General features: G+C 44.7%; 1 protein-coding gene across 5 annotated transcripts in view; it reads right to left on the bottom strand.

Annotated features, from left to right (window-relative positions):
• Positions 1–4,170: 4,170 nt before the first annotated feature.
• Positions 4,171–12,399, bottom strand: part of LOC123757254 (uncharacterized) — a 43,476-nt gene continuing 35,247 nt past the window's right edge. For all 5 annotated transcript variants that reach the window (XM_045740777.2, XM_069323792.1, XM_069323791.1 and 2 more), the window contains 2 exons: positions 11,811–11,937; positions 4,171–6,892 (listed from right to left, as the gene is read on the bottom strand). In XM_045740777.2, the coding sequence (XP_045596733.1) occupies positions 6,744–6,892; positions 11,811–11,937 (276 nt within the window). In that variant the 3' untranslated portion in view covers positions 4,171–6,743. The remainder of the gene's footprint in view (positions 6,893–11,810; positions 11,938–12,399) is intronic.

A 12,399-nucleotide genomic window follows, 5' to 3' on the forward strand; every position in this document is an offset into this window, starting at 1 on the left:
GCATTTTGGCATATATGGCTTCAGTGGGTAGGCAGTTCCATGGGTTTATAACCTTGTGGGTGAAAATGCATCGTCTGTTCTCAGTGCACCCCCTGGAAACACAAACCGTAACTGTCTCTATTTTCCCTTTGTTACAACTTGTAATAAAGTTGTTACATCTTGGCTTAACGTGTTTAGGACATATTAGAACATTGTTACAACTTGTTATATTGGTTGTTATAACTGGTTAGGTGTTAAAACTTGTTCGAACGTGGTACCAACGTCGTAGTTTCGGTGTGTGTTTGGCGGGCCAGAGCTGAAGCATAACCCAGTATGAGGCAAAGCATCAAGATGATTGTTGAAGAAGAGGCAGAAGAGTAGACAGGGCAACCATAATAGGATTTATACAGCATGAGAGAGGTGTATGTGTGTACTCACCTAATTGTGCTTGTGGGGGTTGAGCTCTGGCTCTTTGGTCCCGCCTCTCAACCATCAATCAACAGGTGTACAGGTTCCTGAGCCTATTTGGCTCTATCATATCTACACTTGAAATTGTGTATGGAGTCAGCCTCCACCACATAACTGCCTAATGCATTCCATTTGTCAACCACTCTGATACTAAAAAAGTTCTTTCTAATATCTCTGTGGCTCATTTGAGCACTCGGTTTCCACCTGTGTCCCCTAGTGCGTGTGCTCCTTGTGTTAAATAGCCTGTCTTTATCTACCCTATCGATTCCCTTGAGAATCGTGTGTGTGTGTGTAATTACCTAAGTGTAGTTACAGGATGAGAGCTACACTCGTGGTGTCCCGTCTTCCCAGCACTCTTTGTCATATAGCACTTTGAAATTACTGACGGTCTTGGCCTCCACCACCTTCTCACCTAACTTGCTCCAACCGTCTACCACACTGTTTACAAAACTGAATTTTCTTATATTTCTCCGGCAGCTTTGTTTCGTTAGTTTAAATCTATGACCTCTTGTTCTTGAAGTTCCGGGTCTCAGGAATTCTTCCCTATCAATTTTTTCGATTCCTGTTACTATTTTGAACGTAGTGATCATATCGCCTTTTTTTCTTCTATCTTCTAGTTTTTGCATACTTAATGCCTCTAACCTCTTCTCGTAGCTCTTGTCCTTCAGTTCTGGGACCCACTTAGTGGCATGTCGTTGCACCTTTTCCAGTTTGTTGCTGTGCTTCTTAAGATATGGGCACCATACAACTGCTGCATATTCCAGCTTTGGTGTAACATAGTCGTGAACAATTTCTTTAGTATTTCTCCATCCATGTATTTAAAAGCAATTCTGAAGTTAAAAAGTGTTGCATAGGCTCCTTGCACAATGTTCTTAATGTGGTATTCAGGTGACAGTTTTTTATCTAGAACCACTCCTAGATCCCTTTCTTTGTCAGAAGTAAGGCACTGTGTATGTGTGTGTATCAGCTCCCCAAAAAGTACAGGACGAGACTAAGATACGGGCGTTGAGTATTCAACTTAGAGCTAAGAGATACGGGATGACAAAGACAAGCGAGCCTCAAAGATCAACCCCAAACGCTTAGCAGAAACAATTTACAGAAGGTGATTACTATAGAGCAACAATGGGGAGATGAAAATAACCAGCTTCCGAGTGAAAGTCATAGCACAAGTCTTAGTTTTACACAAATTTAAGTGATGACTGATGACATACCGTATGACTACGGTATCAATTGGAAGTTGGAGCTGGTGTTGGAGGAAAGGGGAGTTTGTCAACTTTACAGCAATGAGATCATGAACATAAATGGCTGAGAAAATGCCAGGGGAAAGGAAGAATGACCTTAGGGCAACTAGGAAAAAAGAATAGTGTGCAGGACACTTCCTTGGGAAACACTTTCATATTGTTTTAGTGTGTCAGAGAAAGTGGACCACATCTCGCTTTAAACAAACGAGAGAAGCTTTGAAGGAACAGGGGGAGATTTCCACGAAGGCCATGGAATGTAGTTGAGATAAAATATTGTATCTTCAGATGGTGCCTTTTTCAGGTCAAAAAATGAAAGGTAAAATGGAGATATTTACAGCAAAGGCAGTGCAAATGTAGACCTCCAAGTCCACTAAGTTATCAGTTGTGCTGCGACAATTGTGAAAGCCAGATTGAGAGAAGAGGGAGCAACGGTATTCTAAGAACCACACGAGGTGTATTTTAACCCTATACATTAGCCATTATTATTATAATATTTTCAAAAAGTTTGTACACATATTTCATTAGGGCAATGGGGTAAAAATCCTTAGGGAAACTGCCTTCAGCAGCATGGTTTCTGAATGGGAAGAACTGTCTCAAGCCATCTGGGACTGATGTTGCCTCCCTAATATGGTTATTGACATTCAGTAAATACTGCAAGGTGCACTGAAGGAGATGAAGCATCTTATAGTTAATGTCATCCGAGCCAACTGCCGTAGAACTGCAAGGGTGCAGGGCAGGCAAAGGGGCAGGGACAGACTGGGGTTCCGAAATAGAGAAGTCATTGTTGGAGAGCTGGTCCAAGTGTAAAAGTCCAAGGAATGAGAGTCAATAAGGGGCTTATGCACAAGGAAAGTAGGAGGAAGATGAATACCAGAGCTAATGGCTGCAACTTAGTTCATTTGTGACTGATGCACTTGCGACAAGATACCTGGCGGCCAGGACCCTGTTCGATTTCCAAAACCCCCGTGCCTGAATATCAACCCAAGACATGTTACTAAAGACAACAGCAAGAGCTGCATACTTCCTCACATCATGGGCATGAGGGTAGACCGCAAGCTGGCTAGACTTAATAACCCTGTGGACAACCCGAGAGACACGAGCCTTGGAACAGGAAACCAGGGAAACCAGGCCTTGCGTGTTCACTGTCGCTTAACCAGTAGCGCACAGGTAGCGACATAAAGCCACAACCAGACACAAAACATGATGCCCCCCTGGCTGAACCAACCAAGCGTCAACAATCCATGGACCCTTCCAGAAACCAGCCATCTCATTCTTCGCCAGAAAAAAAGAAGGTTGCAAACGAACAAAACTGATCTCCAGAACCAAAAGAGCATAAACTCCTGCGTCAGAGGAGCATGGAGCATGAAGAGCATGAAGAGCATGAAGCTCCCCAACTTGACCCCCCCCCCCCCCTGTGGCTAAAACCAACAAGAACAAGGCTTTGAAAAAACAATCCCAGACCGAAGGGGCCACTACAAACCAAGGAGAAGACAATGTAGGGTACAAGATACACTGCAGAGATATGCAGGGTACAAGGCTACTTGTTATAAGTTATCGAGTTCCTCCAGCTCCTCAGATGGCGGGCAGGAACCATGGATGCAGTGAGAATTTCCTCTCTGGATTGCCACATTATATATACAGTATATATATTGGCAGGCAGGAACCATGGATGCAGTGAGCATTTCCTCTCTGGATTGCCACATTTATTTATATTTATTTATTTATTTAATTTAATATATTTAATATAATATAATATATATATATATATATATATATATATATATATATATATATATATATATATATATATATATATATATATATATATATATATATATATATATATATACTGTATATATATTATATATATTATATATATTATATATATATATATATATATATATGTCGTACCTAGTAGCCAGAATGCACTTCTCGGCCTACTATGCAAGGCCCGATTTGCCTAATAAGCCAGGTTTTCATGAATTAATATATTTTCTCTAATTTTTTCCTTATGAAATGATAAAGCTGCCCATTTCATTATGTATGAGGTCAAATTATTTTTATTGGAGTTAAAACTAACGTAGATATATGACCGAAACTAACCAACCCTACCTAACCTAACCTAACCTATCATTATAGGTTAGGTTCGGTTAGGTAGCCGAAAAAGTTAGGTTAGGTTAGGTTAGGTAGGTTAGGTAGTCGAAAAACCATTAATTCACGAAAACTTGGCTTATTAGGCAAATCGGGCCTTGAATAGTAGGCTGAGAAGTGCGTTCTGGCTATTAGGTACGACATATATATATATATATATATATATATATATATATATATATATATATATATATATATATATATATATATATATATATATATATATATATACATATACATACACACACACACACACACACACACACACATGCATCATTCAACACTTATTATATTAATAATTACCTCGAGGATTAAATAATGAAATTCTAGCTTGTTTTGCCAATTTTACTTAAGAAGCATGCTATTAGCACTGACAAACTATACACATCTCCCAGAGGAGTATTACAAGGAGGAGTTGTCAAGGTGTGGGTGTCTTGATCACGGCCTTGCTTCTCTTACAATGAATGGGGCTCTAATGTTATGTCTCTCAACAACAACACAATAGAAACAAAATGTGTGAAGGAAGAAAATGCTTACTGATGTTTTAGCAAAAGTATTATACATAATTATTAATAAAAATGTTAAAACCTTGTATGTATACTGTAGTGACAAGGAAAAAAACCAGCATTTGGATGTACTGTAATGAAATGCCTGTTTCTGGCAGAGCCCCGGTTGTTCCCTGTAGCTATCTCACTGAGAATGCTCCGTACCACAGCAGTCACATGAGACGCACGAATTCTGTTTGACCTACCAGAAACCAGAGTCAGAGCCTCTCCCCCCCCCCCCATTCACAGAGGCAGAAAAAACTAACAACATTCTGCCATTTCACAGGGAAAACATCTAGAAAGTCAGCAAAGCTTCACAGACAACTGCTGGGTTTACAAGTATTAAAACCTTAAAACTGTCAACCAACTTCCCCAAACAATTCAAATGAAACAAAATAACTCGCTCGATATTAACTCGAACCAATTTACACCAGTCGCCACCACCAGGCAGCCTGAAGCTCGGGCCTCCACAAACTTGCCAGCCAGTTCTCGAGCAGATAAAAAAAAACATCCCAGTAAATTGACAAACTTGGAAGGGAGGGAGGGAGGGGAATCACCAAGGTTCTATCAGAAAGAGGCATTTCATTACATTCAATGCTGGGTTTCTGGGGAAGGCCTTTGGTGGCTCCCTGCAGCCAAATAACCAAAGAAAAGTGAGGGACTTACTGGGAAGGAAGAGAGATAAGCAGGTACTTATGCAGAGATAACATAAGCCTGGAAAAACAAGCCCAGGGCAACTCAGGACCAATGAGGACCAGAGATATTGACTAAATACTTGGCCACCAGCTGGAGAAATTACTGACCTGGAGAGCGTGCAGAGATCCTTTACTGCTAGAATCCACTCAGTAAAACATCTAAACTATTGGGACCGACTAAAGAGCCTAAAACTGTACTCCCTTGAGCGCAGGCGGGAGAGGTACATAATAATTTACACGTGGAAAATATTAGAGGGGCTGGTCCCAAACCTGCACACAGAAATAACATCACATGAGACCAGAAGACATGGCAGGATGTGCAGAATACCCCCATTGAAAAACAGAGGTGCAACTGGTACTCTGAGAGAGAACTCTATCAACATCAGAGGTCCGAGACTGTTCAACACGCTTCCACTACACATAAGGGGCATAACTGGCCGACCCCTCACAGTGTTCAAGAGAGAACTGGATAAGCACCTCCAAAGGATACCTGATCAACCAGGCTGTGACTCATACGTCAGGCTGTGAGCAGCCGCGTCCAACAGTCCTGGTTGATCAGTCTGGCAACCAGGAGGCCTGGACGACGACCGGGCCGCGGGGACGCTAAGCCCCGGAAGCACCTCAAGGTAACCTCAAGGTAAGGTAACCATGACCCTGTTTAACAGCCAACCCCCCACATCCTGCGATAGCTCAAATATAGACCCAAAATATATTTGAAAAGATTGCTGTGGCAGCAGCATATATGTGAACATCATGGGCCCAAGAGTGGACCTCACGCTGACTAGACTTAATACTGTAGACAAACTGAGAAATACAAGCCTAGGAACCAGAGACAAAGGAGACAGGATCAACTATAAAAGTATTCACCAAAGTGAAACTGGTGGCATGCAGGTAGTAACAAACCACTACCACCACACAATTACACCCCCATTCCAAATCAAGCAAGTATCAATAACCACCGGACCCTCCCAAAACCTGCCGACTCATTCTACACCAGAAAGAAAGATGGCTGCAAGTGAAGAAATTACAGGAGCAGAGTCCCTGCCTCCAGAGAAAAGCATGAAACTCACCAACCCAACAACCGGAGGCAAGGAAAAAACTGCCTTAAGAAAGTTATCCAGGGCCAAGGGATAACTAGAGAAGGCAAGAAAATCTAAGATGCTGTCAAGCAACCAAGACTGCTCAGAAGGAGCTTAAAAACACTGGCGTTAAGGATAGCGACATGGAGTACTACTGTGATGCACTAGGCAACACAGCAGCGACAAAACTGACTGGCGAGTTGGCGGAAGACCAAGCTCTGGGCCACCTGGTGGTGGTAATCGGTACTAACAGGTTCGAGCCAGTTTCAAGTGAATTATTTCATTTCATCTAAATCCTTCTGGAAATTGGTTGGCAGTTTTGAGGCTTTGGTTCTTGTAAAACCACCAGTTGTCTGTAAAGCTTTGCTGACTTTCTGGATGCTTTCCTGGTGGAATGTCATTTGTTCTCTATGCTTCTGTGAGAGAGGTGGCCAGGTTCTGGCTGTGGTCGCCTGTAGGCCAAACAGAACCTGCGTGACTGATGTGACTGTTGTAGTACGGAGCAATCTCGGGGAGATAGCTCCGATATCACCAAGGGCTATACCAGAAAATCAAACTCCTTCATATTAATTTGGTGAACTGGCATTAACCAGCGAAGGGCATCAGAGTGGGTGTGTTCTTGACATAGGCCTGGTACTGGGGAGAAGTACCCCACTTTCTGCGACCGTGACTCTCCAACACAGGGATACCAGAGATGCGTGTGATCAGCAGGTAGTCCATCAGGGGGCATAAAACTAGTGAAATGCAAAAAAGGAAATTTTGTTTAAAGTTTCTAATGGGAACAAATACTGCAATCAATATACTCTACTAGTAATTTGATACTAATGGACTGCCAGTAAAATTTAATCTTTATTAATTTTGTTCATTATATATATTGTACTGCACAGTATAAAGCAAGACTGCTATTTAATTAAATTTTAGTGTTTAAATTATGCAAGTCCCCTTTCATGCATCAATTTGCTAATTCTAATCGAACTACAATCAGTATTAATGAGTTTTGAGCTAGTTTGGGTAATCACTTGTTCTGTGTGAATCATTTGCAGTTTCAGCAATTCGTTTCACAACAGACTGACCATGTGATACAAAGGTGAATGACAAAATTACAAACACATTTAAGAATGAAATATTGTACAGTGGCTGGTTGATAAATGACATAGTAGCGAGAGTAGAATACATTGAGAACAAAATCATGTTAAGATTTACAGTGACTGTGCTCCTGTTGCTCATTAATGCAGAGACCAACATTACCGTTACACTAATGAGCCAGCATTAGGCACAATGATTGCTGTTTTAGCATGCTGTCTGTGAGAAGTTTGCCACATTACCAGAAAAGGTAAAACCAATTACTTTGCAAAAAACCAGCATTGAATGTAATGAAACTCCATTTTCTGGGCGAAACCCGGAGGCTTCCCAGAGCTTATCCAGGCTGATATGGATATATTAGACTTTGGATTCAGTCAGTGTGAATGGAGTTCTTAGGCTTACTGGGGACCACGAGCCAGAACCTGGGCCCCTCAGAGAGGTACAAGGAGCAATGGCCTATACAATGCCACATGTGATTTGGAGCATTCTATGTCTGCCATCAACCGGGTCAGGTACCCAGAAAGGTAAGCATCCCAAAACAAACCCCTATTATGGTTGAAACTACTACTAAAAAGCAAACTAGTGGACAGAATGCCCCAAAGAAAAACAAGTGAACGAGCATGACGTCACCACGTTGCAGCGTCACCGTCTGTGCAACTTTCCCCCTCCCCGGGAGGGGGAAGGGGGAGCCCCAGATCCCTCGCATCGCCTACCTACACCGCAGTTCAGAAGCTGGATGTCAAAAACACATGCAAAAACCGCCGACTGGGAGGGAGGGAGGGATGCCGGGGAGCCTCCGGGTCTCACCCAGGAAATGACGTTTCATTGCATTCAACACTTGTTTTCTGGGGAAAACCCCTTCAACTCTGTGGAACAACTTACCAAAAGACAAAAACAAAAGGGACTAACCCAGGAAACGGTCCGCACTCGCCCCTCCAAGCGAAGTTGAGACAACTGGCTGCAACCACCAACCCAAAGCGACACAGGTCCGACTAGGCCCCAGAACATTGACCAGGTATGGCAAGCCAGGACCCTGTTCGATCACCAAAAACCCCGCGCCCAAATGTCAACCCAAGACATGTTACCGAAGATGGCAGCAAGAGCAGCTAACTTACGAATGTCGTGATCACGGAGATAGACAGCAGTCTGGCTAGACCAAATAACCCTGCGGACAACCTGGGAGACCCAAACCCTGGAACTGGGAAGAAGGGAGACTGGATCAACCCAAAGCACATCACCAGACCACCAGACACAGAAGCCATGGTGCGCAAATAACGGCAGAGAGCCGCAACCAAACACAACACATGATGCACCCCCCAGCCTGTTCAACCAAGCATCAACAACCCAAGGATCCCTCTGGAAGCAGCTGTCTCATTCTTCCCCATAAAAGGAGGAGGAATTCACCAGAGACAAAAGAGCAGAAACCCCTACGCCGGAGGAGAGCATAAAGCTCCCCTGACTTGACCCAACCCCCAGAGGCCAATGCCAACAGGAAAACAGCCTTCGAGAGACAATCCAGAACCGAAGGGGCCACTATAAACTGAGGGGAAAAGAGATAAGAGAGCACCCCTGTCCAACGACCAGGACTGCTCAGGCTGTGCATGAGCAGGCTGGAGGTGAAACAACACACGATACAGCTTGCAAAACAGCACAGAAGTAACATCGATGCCGAAAGCAAGCTGCAGCAGCTGCGCCGGTGCCACACGATACAAGGCGACAGTATTCGGCATAAGATGACGGTCTTGAAACAGCCACGAGAAAAAGGACAAGCCCACCTTAACAGAAAGTGAAGTATACCTACGAGAAAACAAAAAAAAACGGAAGGACCACCAGGAAACTTCATACTGCCGACGAGACATAGGACGCAGGTGGGACACCATCAATGAAGCCACCTGAGCACCATACAGATGGCGATAGACTCGAGTCAAAAATACCAGACGCGAAGACTCGAGGAGAAGATCGAACCAGCCACGTAATGGACAGGACCGATCAGCTGAAAATGGCAGAGCCATGGAAAAACCCCTGGGTTCGGAAACCGAGCAAGCAGCGTCTGAAACCAATGCTGGGGCAGCCACCAAGGACCCATGAGGAATACTCTCCCCTGGTAAATCTCCAAGTGAGCTAGGACCTGGAGTAACAGCTGAACCAGGGGGAAAAAAGTACAGGTAACCCCACCTCGACCGGTCTTGCAGAAAAATAATGATCTCGACGGCCTCACAATCGGGGAAGAGTGCCACATATACCGGAAGATGCCTCGACCACGCCGACGCAAAGAGGTCCACTTCCAAGAGCCCTGTACCAATTGCCAAAGCCAACTGAAAGAGTCGGTCCATTCCGAGGAGAGGGAAATGAACCGAGAAAGACTGTCTGCCAGAATGTTGGACACCCCCCCCCCCCGAACGTGAACGGCGAGGAGAGCCAAACCCCGAGAACTCGGCAGATGAGTCACCCGAAGCGACCAGTCCCAAAGAGCCAAGGACTGCATCGAACCCCCTCGGTTTAGGCAATGACCCACTGGGGAGCAGTCCGAATGGAGCCTGATCATCGATCTGCGAGCAACCCGAACCTCTTTGAAGCGACATGCACACCGCCGCAAACTCCTGCATTGCGCTGTGGGCCCGACGGAAGGACAGACCCCACGGCTCCTGGCAGGCCTGATGAGCACTGGACACAAAGCCCCAGCCAAGAGACGACGCGTCCATGAACACATTGAGCGAGAGCTCAGGTAGGAGCCAAGGCACTGAACCCCGAAAATCTTGAAGAGGAAGCCAGCGACACAGCAGCCGATGCAAGGCCCCTAGAGGCTAAACCCAGCGGTCATGAGAGAGGCAGAAGGGACGTTCCCGTAGGAACTAGAACAGCTGACGAAGCAAAACCCAACCGGGAGACCCCAGAAACAAGCAAAGAAGAGAGCGCAGCCGAAGTAGAGACTCCGGAGGGAGAGACAAGGAAGCGGTCCCAGAGTCCCACAAAAGACCCAGCCAAGTCCGAACCTGAGAGGGAACCAGATGGAACTTCTGCCAGTTTGCAAGGAACCCGAACCCGGCATACTGGGAAAAACAAATCCCTGTTGAGCAGACACACGGACTGGCTGAGAGCCCAGACCAGCCAGTCATGGAGGTAGACCAGCACCCGAAGAGATGCATAATGGCCACCATGACCCGGGTGAGGCATGTCAACACGCAAGGTGCCAGGTTCAACCCGAATATGAAACAATGAAAGCGGTAACTGAGATGCCCCATAACAAAACCGAGCCAATCTCGGAACCCTGGATGAATCGTGACATGCTAATACGCATCCTGGAGGTCCAGACACACCATTCAAGCGCCCTGCTCCAAAAGAAACCAGACCTGGGATAGAGTAGTCAACCAAATAGAGGGGCAAAAGACCCAGGGGTTCAGACGGAACAAGCCCAGAATGAATCGCAGGTCTGCACAGTCCCGTTTTCGGGACTGGGAACAGACGGGAAACCTATCCGAGGGATGTTGTCGTTTCAACCACACCCAAGTGTACCCACTCCAAGACGACCCAACAGAGCACAGGAGAAGAGGCCTGCCCCGCCAGCCTGAGCAGCAAAAGACCAACACAGATAGAACCCAAGATGACGTTTGGAAGATAACCCCAAGCCCTAAGGCTGGTACTTACAGGGCACTTAGGGAAGAGAACCCCAAGTGTATGCAGCCCAAGTACCTGTGATGATTACTCCCAGCTCATGCACCACCCTAAAGACAGCACTAAGGCACAAGGCACAGCACTGGGAACAAGAAATAGGAGCTGGAGTCACACGACCAAGCCTCAAACACATCAGCCAAGAACTGGGGTGTGGTAGCCAGGGCGAGGGGTCTGGGGATCCCCTTTCCCCCTCCCAGGAAGAGGGGAGCTGCACAGACGGCGTTGCGGCAGGGTGGTGACGTCATGCTTGTTTACTTTTTTTTTTCTTTGGGGAGTTCTGTCCACTCGTTTGCCTTTTAGTCATAGTTTCAACCAGAATAGGGATTTGTTTTGGGATGCTTACCTTTCTGGGTGCCTGACCCAGTCAATGGCAGGCAAAGAATGTTCCAAATCACATGTGCCATTCTATAGGCCATTGCTCCTGGTGCCCCTCTAGGGGTCCAGGTTCTGGCTCGTAGTCCCCAGTAGGCCTAAGAACTCCATTTACACTGACTGATGCCAAAGTCTAATATATCCATATCAGTCTGGATAATCTCTGGGGAGCCGACGGGGCTCCCCACAGAAAGTAGAATTTTAGTAAATGTTTTTGACTGATGGTGTTATTATCAAACATAAAATTAGGAACCCAGTTTCCTGCAAATTTTAAGTGGGGAAGGCAGCTACCACACAAGGTAATAGAGAAGGGAAGGAGTTACACAACTAACTGCCCTTTCCATGGCATATAATTGTATCCTTAAATATATAACATTAGGCAACATATATTTTATTCTGTACATTACAAATCTGCATACGGCCTCTCACACAGTTAACACAGAAACCGACAGAGAAACCTGGTATAATACAATTAACAGTTTAATGCAGTCTCTCCAGTACAGAAAATCAAATAAGACAACTTACTTGTTAAATACTCCCAGCCAGAGAACGTTGACGATGCACTAACATACAGTCCAAACCAGAGGAGAATCTCTCCAAAATAGTTAGGGTGACGTGATAAATACCACAGCCCACTCTTGATGAATTTGTCCTGGTAATGACACAAAAATGTTATTTTCAAACGTAACATACATTTGAGATAATTTAATATACAAATACATACAGTACATGTGATATCATCAATGTTGTATGCTTAAGAAGTTTCATATACTAGCATAAATGAATTTCATTAATGTATTTTAACATGTAATTTTTGCCATACTATTCAAGGTATAATGTGGTTATCATCACACATTGATTTTAACCATTATTCTCTAGTTTCATACGAATGATGTTGCAGACGATGAGAGAATGTGACTGAAGATGTAATGACCGAACCACACATCAGAAAAATGGAGAAACTATGACGTTTTCGTTTGTCCAGAACTATTAATGACAGTGGTCCAGGACATACCAAAACGTCATTTCTCCATTGTCTGATGTGTAGTTTTGACATCACCAATGATATTGATATGCATATAATAGCTCCATATGGATGTAGTGGAGTTTACTG

The sequence above is a fragment of the Procambarus clarkii genome, chromosome 13 (genome assembly GCF_040958095.1).
Source record: "Procambarus clarkii isolate CNS0578487 chromosome 13, FALCON_Pclarkii_2.0, whole genome shotgun sequence".
In the NCBI taxonomy this organism is placed as follows: Eukaryota; Metazoa; Arthropoda; class Malacostraca; order Decapoda; family Cambaridae; genus Procambarus; species Procambarus clarkii.